Genomic DNA, 16,367 nt, shown 5'->3' with positions numbered 1-16,367 from the left:
AGGGCGTTGTGCAGTGCTTGTTAAGTTCTTCCATTGAAATGCAATCTCAAGCCCGAAGTATGATCTTTAAAAAATACCTGTTTAATTATTGTCTTATGTGGGACAAATGTCTTTTGCCAAAGAGGGAATATACGTGGACTGGCATTCTGATCACATATTTGGCCTTTAATCCTCAAATTAAAGTTGAACTTTTTTTTTTTTTTAAGTTTTATTTTATTTTATTTGAGAACATACTGTACAGAGGGGTTACAATTACATGGGCAGGATAATGCATACATTTCTTACCAAGCATTGCAGCCTCCTCCTTTGTTTACCCTTCACCTCCCTTCCCAGCCTCCCCCCTCCCCCCCACCCAATCATACCCCCCTCCTCCCCCCACACCGACATTGTAAAGCTGGTTTTGACATGACATTTTGTTAAAGTTGAACTTTTGATGCCCTTTGGGTGAGGGAAGAATGAGTTGTCACCATACATACATACATACATACATACATACACACACACATACACACACACATATACGTATATATTCACATTTTTCAGTGAAGAAAATCTATATAGTTTTTGATACCCATGTTTGCTTTTTAAATGACATATGAACTTGTATTATTTGAGATGTTATTCAGTTGTTCTTACACAAAGTAAGATCAACTGGGAGATTTAAACCTGAGAGATTTCGTTCTTCCTTAAAAGTCTAAGCTGATGGATCTGGTCAGAGGAATATTATACAGGTCTGTACCACAAGGTTATTCAGGCATTCAGATTCTTTCTGATCTTGTTGTTTGTTTGTTTTTTCCCCCCTCTAAGGTATTAGCCTCGAGTTTGGTTAAATAAGTCCAACCTACAGTAAAAGGGAGAGATAACAGGGCCAGCATGTTCCTTTCAAAGATGCATTACAAAAGTCTCACTTATCACTCCTATTCACGTCGTGTCCTGTTGGGCACATTTTAGTTACAGCTATCTGCACATGAATCTGATAAATCTGAGTGGTTTTAAGTTGATAACTATAGAATTATGGTACTGAAGAGTAGATGTTAGAGGACCATTAGTAGTCTCCACTACACTTACAATTTTTAAGCCAGGCACACATGTGACTTATATATGTAATCTTCTCTAATTGGAAGGCTGGGGTTGAAACTATCAAGAATGTAGACCAGTCCTGAGCAGAAAAATTCATGAGACCCTTCTCAGCTGAGAGATGGCACATACTTGTTAGTCAAGCTATGACAGGAAGCCTAAAATAGATGGATTACAGCCCAGGACTATACTTGGGCAGGAATTGAGACCTTATTTCAAAAATAACCAGGACAAAAAAGGACTGGAGGTATTGCTTACCCAGCAGAGCACCTGCCTGGCAAGAATGAGGCCCTGAGCTCAAATACCAATATTATAAAAACAAAATAATACACCTTTGAAGTATGTGGATTATTAAAAAACTGAAGGTAAGAGTTTAATCACTAAAGGAAAAAAATCCCTAAAACATTTTTTTCCCTAAAGAAAAAATTACAGATGTGGTTCACACTTAGAATTCTAACTACCCAGGAAACAGACATGAGGATCATGATTTGAAGCTAGTCCTGGCAAACAAATCCTTAAGACTCTTATTATAGTTAACATGGCTTATGTGGTAGTGCCCCATCCATGAGCCAAAAAGAGTGTGAGGCCAAGTTGGAGTTCTAGTACCAGCACATATACATAAAAAAGTTGTTGAATTCTGTGGTGTTTTCGGAGAACTACAGGTTGGAGAATTTGATGAAATCCCTTCAAACTATGTTACAGTTGCTGGGTATATGAGCTAACAATTATTTGTTTTGTTCTTGTATTTTAGGCCTCAACTCCATATAGCATAGATTCAGATTCTTTGGGAATGGAGTGTATTATTTCGGGAAGTGCCTCTCCAACTCTGGCCATCAACACTGTGACTAACAAAGTAATTCTGTTTTTAAAAACAATTTTTAAATGTGCTTGAGTAATATATTTAATATGCTTTTATAATGACAATAAAGTGCTATATGATTAAGTTTAAAGGTGATACAAATTTGAAAGCTGGCCCAGAACGTTTTAAGATATGCATAAATTAGAAGAAAGTACTTCTCAGGAGAAATTGGAAGGTGCTTACTAGGCAGCTCAGTACTCATTTAAATTCTTAATTCTGCTAGTTCCATTGATAGAATTTCTGAGCTGATATTTTATTAAACTTATTAGTTTGAAAACCCTGATGACCTTCTATGTGGCTGAAAAAAACTATCAAATTCCAGGAAGTCAACAGAACCCAATAAAATACATAATGTGAATACTTTGGATTAACCTCATTAGAGTTCATTGGGATGATTACCAACTTACTTTCGTGATACTCGTCTTAAACATACCCAGAAGCAGTATTTGATAGTGTGCTGCATTTGTTGTGATGCCAAGTTATTAGATACACAGTGGGATTCAAATGTTTCTTCCTGAGGTAATTTCTTAACATCATATGTCAAAGCTGGAAAGATTTAAGAGAAATCTAGAAAACTCTAGAAAGATCTGGAAGATTCATGAGTTAAGCTTGTATATTAATTTTCTCACTTGTTAGATGATGAATACCTTGAAGCCATGCACCTCTCATACTCATGTTCACACTCTATTTCAATCTTGCTCTAGCATTTCCTAGTCTTCCCAGCTTTTATCTGCTTATTCTCTCTGGCTTTTGGATTTGTACAACTTCTACCTCTAAATCTTCCACTTTCTTACACACATATGTAAATATAAATGCATATACAAACTATGAATTACTAGTGTACTCATGGGATCTTTTTGGGGAAAGGTAGTGGAGAAACTGAAGACAAATTTTTAAATCAGAGTAACATTGTAAAATTTCTAGTTTAGACAGGAAACTGGTAACTGAATAATGATTTTTTCCACCTGGCAATCTTTGGGATATTAATTACTTAGGAAACAGGGTCTAAGAATTTATATTTGTTTGCTGTTGGTAGTAATAATTCCAGGATTCCAATGCACTCCTACTAATTTTGGTTACAGTGTCCTTGTGAAAAAAATCACTTCTGGAGATGATTTCCTGTGAAACTAGAAATTCAGTGAAAGTGGATGGTTTAGAATCAGAAATCTCTAATTGGTACTAGAGATCTAAACAAAGATAGAGCTGTGGTATTAGGTTACAAGAAATAGTAATATTGGGAGTTTTGATGAAATCATGTTCTCCTTTCAGAGATGAAGAAATACCTAGTATCAGACAAATCCTTCTGTCTACATATGAAATATACACATATAATTAAAAAGATAAAAAGTAGGCAGCAATGAAGACTAAGACAACTAGGTCTTTGATGGTGAGAATACTTGAGAAAAGGTGAACAGGTTGAGAGCCAGCTCCGAAAATTTCCCTTTGAGTCATGTCTCAGTTCTCAGAGCATAGCAAAGAGGCTAAACGGAGAGCCAACCTAGAATAACATTGAAGTTGGAAGAAAATAATGGGAGTTTGGGACTACCAAATAGCTGAAACTTTAAAGAGATAAAATCATAAAGAATCTTAGATTTGAGTTCAGCTTTTTATAAACAATATCCACTTTACATATTTAATAGCTCCTCATTCAGTGTACTTGGGTTCAGACACAAACAAAGCAGAGTTTTTACTAGCCAGCACTTAGCGGTCTCACAGAATAGAGAAGAAAAAAAATTGTTGTTCATGGTCTTTAAAAAGAGCCAGATAAGTACTCTAGCCTGTGAAATTACTGGAGAAGGGTTCTATCCCATGAATGAAAGCAAACCAAACTAAACTACAATCAACTGTTTTTATGGTGACATGCAACTGTTTTTTCTTGTAAGAAGAAAACAAAATTCTGTGTGGAGAAAGATAACATCTTCCAAAGCATCAGTAATTTTTTATGCATTATTGATCAAAGATATGCATCTTATGAACTACTATTCTGTTACTAAAAAAAAAAGAGTTAAAGAATCTATAGATCATAAGAAAAATTAGCACCTTCTGGACCAATCTGAGTAAGCAAGAAGGGAGAAGGAAAGCAACAAAGAAAATAGGAGCAAAAGCAGGCATAGTATTTAAAGCCAAGTATACAGGTGATTACATTAAATGCAAATAGAGTAAATATTCAAATTAAAAGGCAGATTACCAGACAGAATGAAGGAAACCCATTTCTATACTATTGATAAGATATATATCTTAAATGGAAATATGACACATTGAACCATAGGCCTTTTATTATAAAAAGGAGTCACTGATAAGAAAATATAATAAATTTATATATATCTAATAACAGCCTCAAAAGTGGACAGAATTGAAAGGAGAAGTAGGCAAATCCTTGATCACAGTTGTAGATTTGACATCTCTAAACTCATAGAACAATCAGACCAAACCAAGGCAAACAAAAAATTCCATTAATTTTAAAGATAGTTTGAATCACAAGAGTATAAAAATTAGCCTAATTGACTTATATAGTGTTTCACCCAATAGTTAAAAATGTATATATTTTTAATATACACAGAATAGGATACAGATAGCGTACAGTGGGATTAAGGATAAAAGTCAGAAAATTACTTTAACATTTACAGGGTAAATTTATAGTTATGAATAACCATTAGCCCTGGGGCTATAACGCTAAAGGTTACATGCCTGCCTAGTATGCAAGAAGCCCAGGATTTTATCCTCAGCATCACAGTGAATGAATGAATGAACAAATGAACAACCCATGGATAAATGCATCATGATAGAAATTATAAAATACTTTTAATTGACAAAATACTTTTGACAAAGGCCTATGATACATAATCATGTACATTTACTAGACTAAATAAGGAATAAATATTTAGAAACAGGAAAGCAAATCCATGGATGTAGGAAGATAGTAATAAAAATAAGAAAGTCAGGGGCTAGGAAGGTGGCTTAGTGGTAGAGCGCTTGCCTTGCATGCATGAGGCCCTGGGTTCAATTCCTCAGCACCACATAAGCAAAAAGAAAAAAGCCCGAAGTGGTGCTGTGGCTCAAGTGGTAGAGCGCTAGCCTTGAGCTGAAGAGCTGAGGGATAGTGCCCAGGCCCAGAGTTTAGGCCCCACGACCGGACCCCCTCCCCCCCCCCCCCCCCCCCCCCCGCAAAAAAAAAAGAAAGTCAGAGAAGTAGGAAAGTATTTAAATAGCAGTAATCAATAAATGAGAAACTCAAGAACATTTATAAGAATATAAACTCTGGCATCCAGTAAAAACTTGCCAGACAGAAGTGAAATACAGTAATATATTTTTGTAAGTTGAATATTTGAGAGGTCGAGGCCAGAGGATTGTGAATTTGAGGCTATTCTAAGTTATAGGATAGACCCTGTGTCAAAAAGAAAAAAAATCAAAAGAACAACAAAAATTGCTAGGTGGGCAAAGAGATACTGAGAATGTAGAGACAGTTGGCAGTCACACAAACACAGAAATGACACAGCTGATGGAAAACTAGTTGAGAAAAAAAACCTTAAAGTTATGATTGTTTTTCATGTAGATGCCAAAAGACCTGTTGAAGATGTTTTAAAGATTCTACAGATAAAGACTTAGAACTTTAACAAGTAATTGTAGTAGGGTCTAAACTGATTTTAGAAATCAGTTTTTCTGCATCCTAACTATAGACAGAAAATTGAAAGATAATATGTTAGTGTTCAGAAATATCAGCTATATAGGACTAAATGAACTCTACATAGAAATCTATAAAATGTTACCAAAAGAAGCTGTGTGCTGGTGGCTCACATCTATGATCCTAGCTACTCTCAGGCTGAGATCTGAGGATTGCAGCTTGAAGCCAGCTGGGCAGGAAAGTCTTATGAGATACTTAATCTCCAGTTAACCACCAAAAGGGCAGAAGTATATCTGTAGCTCAAGTGGTAGAGTATCAATCTTGAGCAAAAAAGCTAAGGGACAGTACCCCAGGGTCTGAGTTCAAGCCCTAGTACTGGCCTGAAAAGAAGGGGAGGTGGAAAGAGAGCACAAAAACTATAATTAAATATAGGTATATTTTTCATGCAGAAGATATAAAGAAGTGATCTTTTTCCCAGTTGATGTATAGATTTGGAGTTATCACAGTCAAAATACTGATCTAATTGTGGGGAAATACAAGACACTAGAAAATGGCAAGCTGAGCCTAAAATGTTAATGGGAATCCAAGTAGCCAACAGTAGTTGAAGATATGTTGATGAAGCTAATGAAAATAGAGGCTTTATTATTCCAAATGTCAAGAATAAGTATACTGTAATTGGAGCATGTGTTGTTGGCACTTTTAAGAGTAGACTCAGCAGAATTCATAAACAGTCGCAATGTCAATGAGAAAATCAGTTTTAGTTACATCTGAAGTCGATAACTGATAATACAATAAAACTCTCAAAGAGTAAAATGATGTTTTATATAGGAAGAAGGCAATGATAAAGAATAAGTGGGTATTAAGAGGATAGAGATATGGCTTAGTTGGTAGAGTGCTAGCCAGTGAGCAAAAGCATCAAGGTACCAAGTTCAAGTTCTGGTATACCTAAAAACAAAAGAGTAGATGTTAATTTAGCTCATAATTGGCTCAAATATAGGAAAACCTCATGCCTGTGACCCTTGCTACCCAGAAGACTGAGATCTGAAAGTCTTGTTCAAAACCAGTCTGGGCAGGAAAGTTTGTGAGACTCTTACTTACAATCAACTACCAAAAACTGGAAGTGGAGCTGTAGTTTATGTGATAGTGTGCTAGCCTTGAGCACAAAGGCTCAGGGTCAGCACCTAGGCCCTGAGTTTGATAGATAGGAAAATGAGTAGATATTAATAGAAGTCCCTTTAGAGACTCTCTTGAACAGGAGATGTGGGTTGGAAAGCAGCTAACTTTGATGATTGGGAAGGGCATGAGCAGGGCTTCTGGAGCATTGCATGTTCTGTGTCAGCAGTACTCAAAATGTGGTCAGCCTACAGACTCCTGAGTAACCAGTGTCATTGTAGAGAGTCCATAAAGTCAAGACTTTTCATAAATGGTATTTGTCATGTATATTTGTATTTTCACTAATGCAGTAGAAGCATTTATGTATAAACTTGTTGACATCATAGCACAAATCAAAGCACTGACACCTAACTGTACAAGTAGTCTTTGAATTCTAGCTTTACTTAGGAATATCTGTGATAATACAAAAACATAGTTTTATTAAATTGTGACCATTGAATATATTTCTTTTTAATATTCTGTAGAATAACTTGGAGAGAATTTCAAATGCAGTTCCACAGACTGAAACATTCAAGGAAAGGCATTTGTGTGACCAAGTGGAGTCTACTTTGTTCGTGGATCACATTTTTACTTGAAAAAAACTGGCAATAATAATTATTTGAGTATTTGGTGTGCTTTTCTTTGGCAGTACTAGAGTTTGAACTCAGGGCTCTATACTGGCTAGGTTGGAGCTCTATTACTTGAGCCTTTTTTGCTTTGGTTTGTTTCACATCCCTAGACTGGCCTTAGATTACCATCTTCCTATAGCCACCTCATACACAGCTGTGATTACAGATGATCTACCATCTTCAGTTTTTTGTTTTTTTGGTGCCAGTCTTGAGGCTATATAACTGAGAGCCTGGACACTATCCTTGAGCTTTTTTGCTCAAGACTAGCACTCCCACTTGAGCCACAGCTTCATAGTTAACTGGAGATAACAGTCCTGTGGATATTCCTTTTCAGGCTGGATTTGAACCGCCAACCTCAGATTTCAGCCTACCTAGTAGGCATGAGGCATCAGTACTTGGTCAGCTTGTTTTTTGATATAGGGTCTCATTAACTTACTCTCTGGTTATTGGCCAATATTTTCTTAGAGAAATGAACAAAGAAAGTCTCTTATTTTAAGGCAAATTTTTAAACAAAACCCCCAGAATTTTGAGAAAGTTCACTATAGTGAGTCTGAGCATTTCCTAAAGAGATTGAGTGATGTTAACAAGTTTGATGCTAATTATTTGCAGGTTATATGATTAAATGTGTCCATATAGAAGGTCTGTATAATTTAGCAAGCCATTATTTTCCAGATACCAAAGCATTATGTTATAAAGCCATACGTGGATACATAAACCATTCAAAGGTAGAGGGCTGGGCATTGGAACTTAGGTTTGTAATCCCAGCTACTGTGGTGGCAGAGATAAGGGGGATCAACAGTTCATGGCCAGCCCAGACCCAAAAAAAAAAAAAAATTAGTGATAGCAAGAAAAAAAAAATAACACTTGTGTCCCTGTCTTGGGGTTCATTTCACTTAACATCATCTTATATGGTAATATATACATAGCTTTTGACATTTTCTGCTTGTCCTAGACATGTACTAGTTATTGCAAATAAGGGAAACCATGGGCTTGGCTTACTTCACTTAGTATAATTTTTTCCAAGTCTTTCCATTTCCTAACAAAAGGGGTGATATCATTCTTTCTAATGGAGGCAGAAAGAACCGTATAACCCCTGTTTTCACTGTATTTGATTCCGGTGTCCTGCATCTTGTATGTACATTTTTATGATTTGGGGAGGGAAAGGGATATAACAAAATGTTTAAATAAGGATACAGGTTGACCTATTGTAACAGTGACACTATGTTGAAGTGAACTTTACAATTTCAGGTTGGGGGAGGTGGGGAGGGAGGAGTTGGGGAAGGGATGGTAGGGAAAAAACAGGAGGAGGTAACAGTGCTCGATAGGAAATGTACTTATTACCCTACTCATGTAACTGTAACCTCTCTTTACAGTATTTTTACAATAAAAAATACATATAAAAAGAAAAAAATTAATGAGATCCCTCATTAATCCCTCATTAGTCAACAAATAAGCCATTAGGAATGGTGGTATATACTTGTAAACCAAACTGTGTGAGAGGTTATAATTAGAAGGATCACAGTTTGAGGTCAGCCCCAGGCAAAAAATGCATGATTATCCAAAAACGACTAAAGCAAAACAGAGCAGCAAGTGTGGCTCAAGTGTACTGCTCTTGCCTACCAGTGGGAAGTCTTCAGTTCAAACTTCAGTACCAGCCTCCCACGAAAAAAAAAAAGATAGAAGGGAAAGGGTAAAAAGGGAACAGAGTACACAAAGTTTATTGCCATGGTTTCAGATTCTACATTGCAACTTAAACAATTATCACTTGTCATATTTTGATGTTTCAAAGAGACTATGCACAGTTATTTGAAGAATTTATTAGAACATTTGTCCCTTTTGTATCAGGTTTGTTTTCTGTGCTTCCATTCAAACTGTAAAGTACAGCAGACTATTGTCGAAGCAGCTTTAAGAATCTATTTTATTGTAAGCTACCATTGAGATAAAAATGAGAATACCACTCTTTGTTTTTATTTATTTGTTTACATATTTATATATTTATGTTACATATTTATATATGCCTATATATACTTATATGTAAGCATATATTTTTATATATATTTGTTATGTATATATTTCCTTTTGCTTTGTTACATGTGTTAACATGTAATTGAGTTTGCTGTTTTCATATTATTTAGTAAGTATATGAATCTAATTCTTTTATTATTATTTTGTGTCAGTCCTGGAGCTTGAATTCAGGGCCTGGGCACTGACCCTTGAGCTTCTTTTGATCAAAACTAGCACTCTATCACTTGAGCCACAGCTCTATTTCCAGCTTTTTTTTTTTTTTTTTTTGGTCAGTCGTGGGGTTTGAACTCTGGGCCTGAGCACTGTCCCTCAGCTCTTCAGCTCAAGGCAAGCGCTCTACCACTTGAGCCAAAACACCACTTCTTGTTTTCTGGTGGTTTATTGGAGATAAGAGTTTCACAGATTTTGCTGCCTGGCTGGCTTTGAACCGTGATCCTCAGATCTCAGTCTCCTGAGTAGCTAGGATTATAGGCGTGAGCCACCAGTGCCCAGCATTTCCAGCTTTTTTGGTAGTTTTTAGTGGAGATAAGAGTCTCGTGGACTTTATTGCTGGGCTGGTTTGAAACTGTGATCCTCAAATGCTTAGTCTCCTGAGTTGCTAAGATTATTTGTGTGAGCCAATAATCTCCCTTTTTCCTTTTTTTTTTTTTTGTCCTGTCCTGGGGCTTGAACTCAGGGCCTGGGCGCTGTCCCTGAGACTCTTTGTGCTCAAGACTAGCACTCTACCACTTGAGCCACAGCATCACTTCTGGCTTTTCCTGAGTAGTTTATTGGAAATAAGTCTCAGGCTTATCTGCTCATACTGAATTGGAAACACGATCTTCAAATCTCAATCTCAGCCACCTTAGTAGCTAGGATTATAGGAGTTAGCTACAGGAGGCTGGCCTCTCTCCTCTCCTCTCTTCTCCTCTCCTCTCCTCTCCCCTCCCCTCCCCTTCCCTTCCCTTCCCTCCCCTCCCCTTCCCTCTTCTCCCCTCCCCTCCTCTCCCCTCCCCTCCTCTCCCCTCCCCTCCCCTCCCCTCCTCTCCCCTCCCCTCCCCTCCCCTCCTCTCCTCTCCCCTCCCCTCTGCTCTTTTTTCCGGTATGGGGCCTGAACTCTGGGCCTGAGCGCTGTCCCTTAGCTCTTCAGCTCAAGGCTAGCGTTCTGCCACTTGGGCCACAACTTGCAGCTTTTTCTGTTTATGTGGTGCTGAGGAATAGAACCCAGGGCCTCATGCATGCAAGGCAAGCACTCTACCACTGAGCCACCTTCCTAGCCCTTTTTCCTTAATTTTTAACATTAAAATGATATGTGAGATCAGAGTTTGAGAACTGCTGTTTTGTACTTTGATCCTTGATAGTAATAAAATGGATATGCCCATTTTGTAATAGTGTAATTGTGCATTTTATTTTCCTGTGTTAATTTTAGCAAGAAGGTAAAGGTCCTCTTAAAACTAAGAGGAGTTGGGCTGGGAAGGTGGCTCAGTGGTAGAGCACTTGCCTTGTATGCCTGAGGCCCTGGGTTCGATTCCTAAGCACCACATAAGCAAAAAGAAAAAAAAAAAGCCAGAAGTGGCGCTGTGGCTCAAGTGGTAGAATGCTAGCCTTGAGCTGAAGAGCTGAGGGACAGCGCCCAGGCCCAGAGCTGAGGCCCCATGACCGGACCCAAAAATAAATTAAAAAAAAAACTTAAGAGGAGTTGTTGAAAATGATGACTAATAGTTCTGGCCTTGAGTAATTGGCAACTGAACATGGACAGGAAAGAGTGAACAATTCAGAAAGTGACCACTGGATACTGATAATTCATTGGTTTTGTTTTAAAGCTTTATTCATTGAGGCCCATAAAGTATATTTTAGGACATTTATATGGAAATAGAAATGTTTATATAGAAGATAGTTAAACTCAGGGGTTGGGGTGCTGTGCTGTCCCTGAGCTTTTTTACTCACGTCTAGTATTCTGCCACTTGAGCCACAGTTGAGCTTCTGGTTTTTTGGTGATTAATTGAAGATAGAGTATTTTAGAATTTTCTTCCCTGGGCTGGCTTTAAATAGCAATCCTTAGATCTCAGCATCCTGAGTATCTTAAGATTATAGGCATGAGCCACTGGTGCCAAGCCCTTCTGATTTCTTATAACTTCTTCCCTTGTATATCTACTAGTCATTTATTTCAAACTAATGTGAATGTGAGATAATTTAGTTTTACCTTAAGTTTTGTATATATTGCCTAGTTTTCTGTGTATTTTAGCATAGCTAGAAGAACAATTATTATTAAATTCAGCAACACTTTCTGACTATATCCTGAGCAGAATGTTACTTACTAGAAACTCAAGATGATGATAGTCTAGATAAAAATTTGCCACAAATTAGACCTTAAACCAGATTTATTAGTAATTCTTGTAAGATAGGAAAGAAAAGTTGATGGGAACACTTCATCAAATCATTTAAATATAGTTAAAAACTAGGTTTCTGTTAAAAATACATTTTTGTTTCCATTTAAAAAATTATGTTTATTACAGATGAAAACACTATAACAAATAAAAATCCCTTATCAGTGGTAAAGTCTCCAGGACTGCTACAGCCTTTGCTAGTTAATTATTGTCAACAGTTTGACATATAGTCCTTGCTAATAAGTATTTTAGCCTATTTGTTTTAAAAATTAGATTATACCTATGATTTTATGAATATGTTGGGCAGTTACGTTTCTAGTTTTCAGTATCATGAACACTATAATGCTGTAAATTTCTTTCTTAAGGTCTAGGTTATGTGTTTTGTTTTGGTTTTTTAGCTTGGTGTCAGAGTTTGAACTCTGGCTTTTACACTTGCCGAACTTGGTTCGTAGGCTGGCATTACCAGTTGAGCCACCTTTCCAGATCTGCTTTTTGTTGGATGTTTTGGAGATGGAATCTTGCTAACTTCTATTTGGGCTGACTTTAAACCCTGATCCTTCAGATCTCAGTCTCCTGAGTATCTAGGACTATAGGCATGAGTCACCAATACCTGTGTTGTATGCTTTTTTGATGCCTTAGATTTTGATAGTAACAATAGTTTTGCTTAAGGATTAAACAAAAATATTTTTTTGTATTATAGCAATATTTAACAGTAAAACTCTGTAATCTTTGTTAAATTTTTACTTAATTGTACCTGGTTGTTTGAATTTATGTACTTCTAGATAGACATGTTCTTTACTTTGAGAGCATTGAGAATATTATTTCACAGGGAACATAGAATTAGCATTGAGGAACATGGAGAAAAACTAGAGGTTGGGGAGCCGGATGTCGGTGGCTCACATCTGTAATCCTAATCCTAGTTATTCAGGAGGCTGTGATCAGAGAATCATGGTTCAGAGCCAGCCTGGGCAGGAAAGTCCATGAGACTCTTTATCTACAACTAACCACTAGAAAACCAGAAGTGGAGCTGTGGTTCAACGTGGTAGAACTCTAGCCTTGAGCAAAAAAAAAAAAAAAAAATCTCAGGGACAGTGACCAGGCCCTGAGTTCAAGCTCCATGACTGACCAAAAAGAAAAAAAAGACAAAAAACCACTGGCAGTTTGTTTTCCTATCATATGCCTGTTTAGTTATGTTTTTGTAGAGTTGCTTAAAAGTACCCTTTACTCAGTTTATTTTTTTCACTCTAGGTAACATTGTACAATACTGATCAGGATGGTAGTGACAGCCCACGAAGTAGCCTTAACAACAGTCTCTCAGACCAGAGTTTGGCATCTGTTAATTTGAACAGTGTTGGGAGTGTGCATAGTTACACACAGGTAAGAAAGTTAGCTTGTTTTCAGTGTTCATTTAGTGCTAAAACTAACCAAACATAGTGAAAGTAATAAAAAAAAAATGTATATTTCTCACTAATTAGTTCATTAACTTCATAACTAGTACTACCTTGCTAATACTTTATTTTGGTATCTGTTTTCCTTGATAGTTAACAAATTGCCAGCTGATGAGAATGTGAGACACTTTACTTTTACTTTAAATATATGGATACAAATACATGGTTTGTTGTGTTACATATTTTGATCTATTTTATCTGTTCTTAACATCTAGAGAGCCATAGTTGATGATAATTTATACTTCTTGGAAAAACTTTAAAGATATACCAATTTGTTTTCCAGATTTAGGTCTGAGAAAGGGATTCTGTAAGCCCCATATCCTGGTACATAATTATTAACTGTTTAATTTTGATCTGGAAAATAAAACATGCTTTAATGGGAGCTATCTATAAATATTCTTGCTTCTTTTGGTAATTTGATGCCTTTTACAAGAATATGATCCTTAGTTTATCTGATTCTTTTCTTTTCAAACTATCTGGCTTTTATCCTTATCTTTGAGTAGAGAACAAAGGCCAAAAGGTGAACACCACACTGTTCATTGATGTAAATTTGATCTCACCAGATCACTTCCTATTCCAGGATAATTAAATAGGAAAAATACTCACACTGGACTAGGATAAAAAGGGAGAGATTAGTGGCTGGGAAGGTGGCTCAGTCAGTGGTAGAGTGCTTGCCTTGCATGCATGAGGTCCTGGGTTCAATTCTTCAGCACCACATAAGCAGAAAAAGCTGGAAGTGGCGCTGTGGCTCAAGTGGTAGAGTGCTAGCCTTGAGCTGAAGAGCTAAGGGACAGTGCCCAGGCTCAGAGTTCAGGCCTCACAACTGACAAAAAAAAAAAAGCAGAAGTGGGGGGCGGGGGAGGGACTAGAGATAAGAAAACAACACCAGAGAAACAAAAACTCAGAACAGAATTAAAGTTTACATTTGAAAGTAAGGAGGAAAAGAAGTTGACTCTACCAAACTACTCTCGGTGCTCTGGGGGGAAATGTTGCTCAAAATGCAGAAGAAACAGGAAAAGCAATAAAAATTTCATGAAAAAGGACAACAAGGTATTTCTGTAGAAAAAAATGAGTATAGAACCAATTTGTGAGCCAGGCGCTTGTGGCTCACACCCTAATCCTAGCAACTCAGGAGGCTGAGATCTGAGGATTGTGGTTTGAAGCCAGCCCGGGCAGGAAAGTCCGTGAGACTCTTATCTCCACCAGGAAACCTGAACTGGCTCTGTGGTTCGAGTGGTAGAGCACAAGCCTTGCACTGAAGAGCTCAGGCCCAGAGTTCAAGCTCCACAACCAACCAAAAAAAAAGAACCAATATGTATTAATAGAGATTGAAAAGATGACTGAGTTCTAGAGGAAAAAAAAAATCAATATAGTATTATAAAGAGACATTATAGCAATTTTTAAAATTTCAGAAGTAATCACCCATATATATTCTGTGGTACAAGAAGTAAGTTGCATGTAAAGGAACACAAATCTGACTTTAGTAATACTAAAAGTCTGAAGATAATCTGACACAATGGAGAATTGTGAGGTTTGTGATAAGAAATGTTAAACTTAGTCAAACTTTCATTCATATTTGGAGAGAACTGATGCCTATAATCCCAATACTCTCAAGGTCAAGGCAAGATGATCACAAGTTCAAGGCTGATTGGGACTATTTAGTAAGATCATGCCTCAAAAATGGCAATAAAAAATGAGAAAGATTCTTTGCTATATGTCCTGCCCTTATTTTTATGTTTCTTTCCTGAAAAATATTCCAGTAAGCCCACTTTATTAGTGCATTTATTATTACATGGAGTTTTAACCAAGTGTGGTCAAATAAATAAAAATCAAAAAATAACAAAAAAACTAAAATCTTGGGAATGTTAGAAGTTTCATAGTATAGTACAGTTAGAGATGAACTTCTACAGAAAACAAGGTGACCACAGAAAATGGAAGGATTCTAGCCCTAACTCATCACTTAATTGGATCATCTTTAAAAACACTTTTTAATTGTTATTATAAAGGTGATGTACAAGCCAGCCCACACAGGAAAGTCCAGGAGACTCTAATCACCAGTTAACTACTAGAAAACTGGAAGTAGAGTTGTGGTTCAAAGTGGTAGAGCACTAGCCTTGAGCAAAAAGAGCTCAGGGACAGTGCCTAGGCACAGTGCCTAGGCCTTAAGTTCAAGCCCCATGACCAAGTAAAAATAATAAATTAATTAATAAAGGTGATGTCTGGAGGGGTTATAGTTGCATAAGTCAATAAAGAGTATATTTCTTTTTGGACAGTGTGCCCCTTCCCTTACTCTTTCCCAGTTTTTCCCTCCCATTCCCACCCACAAGTTGTATAGTTCATTCTCAACGTAGTGTTCAGTGAGTACCATTGCTGCATTTGTTCACCCTTTGTTCTTCCATTCAGTGCCTCCTCTTACATTCCCAAAGACATAAAAAGAAACAAATAGAACAAAAAGGAAATAAAATCAGCAAAAAAGAAAAAACTACTCATTTCCATTTCCTGGAGTTCATTTCAGTAAATAATATTTTGTATGCTCAGATGTACATAGGCACTGTGCCTTTCTGTTCTTTTCCTAAGATTATCCTTCTTTGTTCTCACTGTGTGTGAATGCCTACAGACCTGTATAATTTATTATGTCCTGGTGTATTTTAGATCTTGTTTCCACATATGAGAGAAAACACACACTATTTGTCTGTATCTGAGTGTGGCTTAACTCAACATGATTTCTTCTAGGTTCATTAATTGAATCATATTCAGCAAGTCATTGAACTTTTTAAAATTCTTATGTGAATCTAGAAGTTGGGTTAGATTGCTGTGGTTCTTCAAGATCCATATTAATGATTTTGCTTCCTGCACACATAAATGTATACTCAGCTAGAGAATGGAAAGCCATAAATAGGTTTGTTTTTTCCAACATGGGCATTAATGCTTTCAGGTATGTATGTCATGTAATAAACCATTTGTCATACACACCCACTGAATTCATTGTGTTTTCTTTTGTTAGGTGACAAACCATCCAGAACCAGTCTCTCAATCATTAACTCCACAGCAACAGCCACAATACAACCTTCCAGAACGAGACAAGCAACTACTTTTCACAGAATATAATTTTGAAGATCTTAGTGCCTCATTTCGGAGTCTTTATAAATCAGTTTTTGAGCAGTCACTTAGTCAGCAAGGTGAGTTTTT

General features: G+C 36.9%; 1 protein-coding gene across 2 annotated transcripts in view; it reads left to right on the top strand.

Annotated features, from left to right (window-relative positions):
* Nucleotides 1-16,367, top strand: part of Foxj3 (forkhead box J3) — a 94,076-nt gene that overhangs the window by 64,228 nt on the left and 13,481 nt on the right. Inside the window, exons 6-8 of one of the 2 annotated variants that reach the window (XM_042677044.1) lie at nucleotides 1,829-1,930; nucleotides 12,979-13,107; nucleotides 16,183-16,357. In XM_042677044.1, the coding sequence (XP_042532978.1) occupies nucleotides 1,829-1,930; nucleotides 12,979-13,107; nucleotides 16,183-16,357 (406 nt within the window). The remainder of the gene's footprint in view (nucleotides 1-1,828; nucleotides 1,931-12,978; nucleotides 13,108-16,182; nucleotides 16,358-16,367) is intronic. The other variant, XM_042677053.1, reaches the window with a different exon arrangement.

The sequence above is a fragment of the Dipodomys spectabilis genome, unplaced genomic scaffold, assembly GCF_019054845.1.
Source record: "Dipodomys spectabilis isolate Male_0828 unplaced genomic scaffold, ASM1905484v1 ptg000002l, whole genome shotgun sequence".
Lineage (NCBI taxonomy): Eukaryota > Metazoa > Chordata > Mammalia > Rodentia > Heteromyidae > Dipodomys > Dipodomys spectabilis.
Note: the sequence above shows the minus strand (reverse complement) of the source record. Positions and strands in the feature narration are given on the sequence as shown.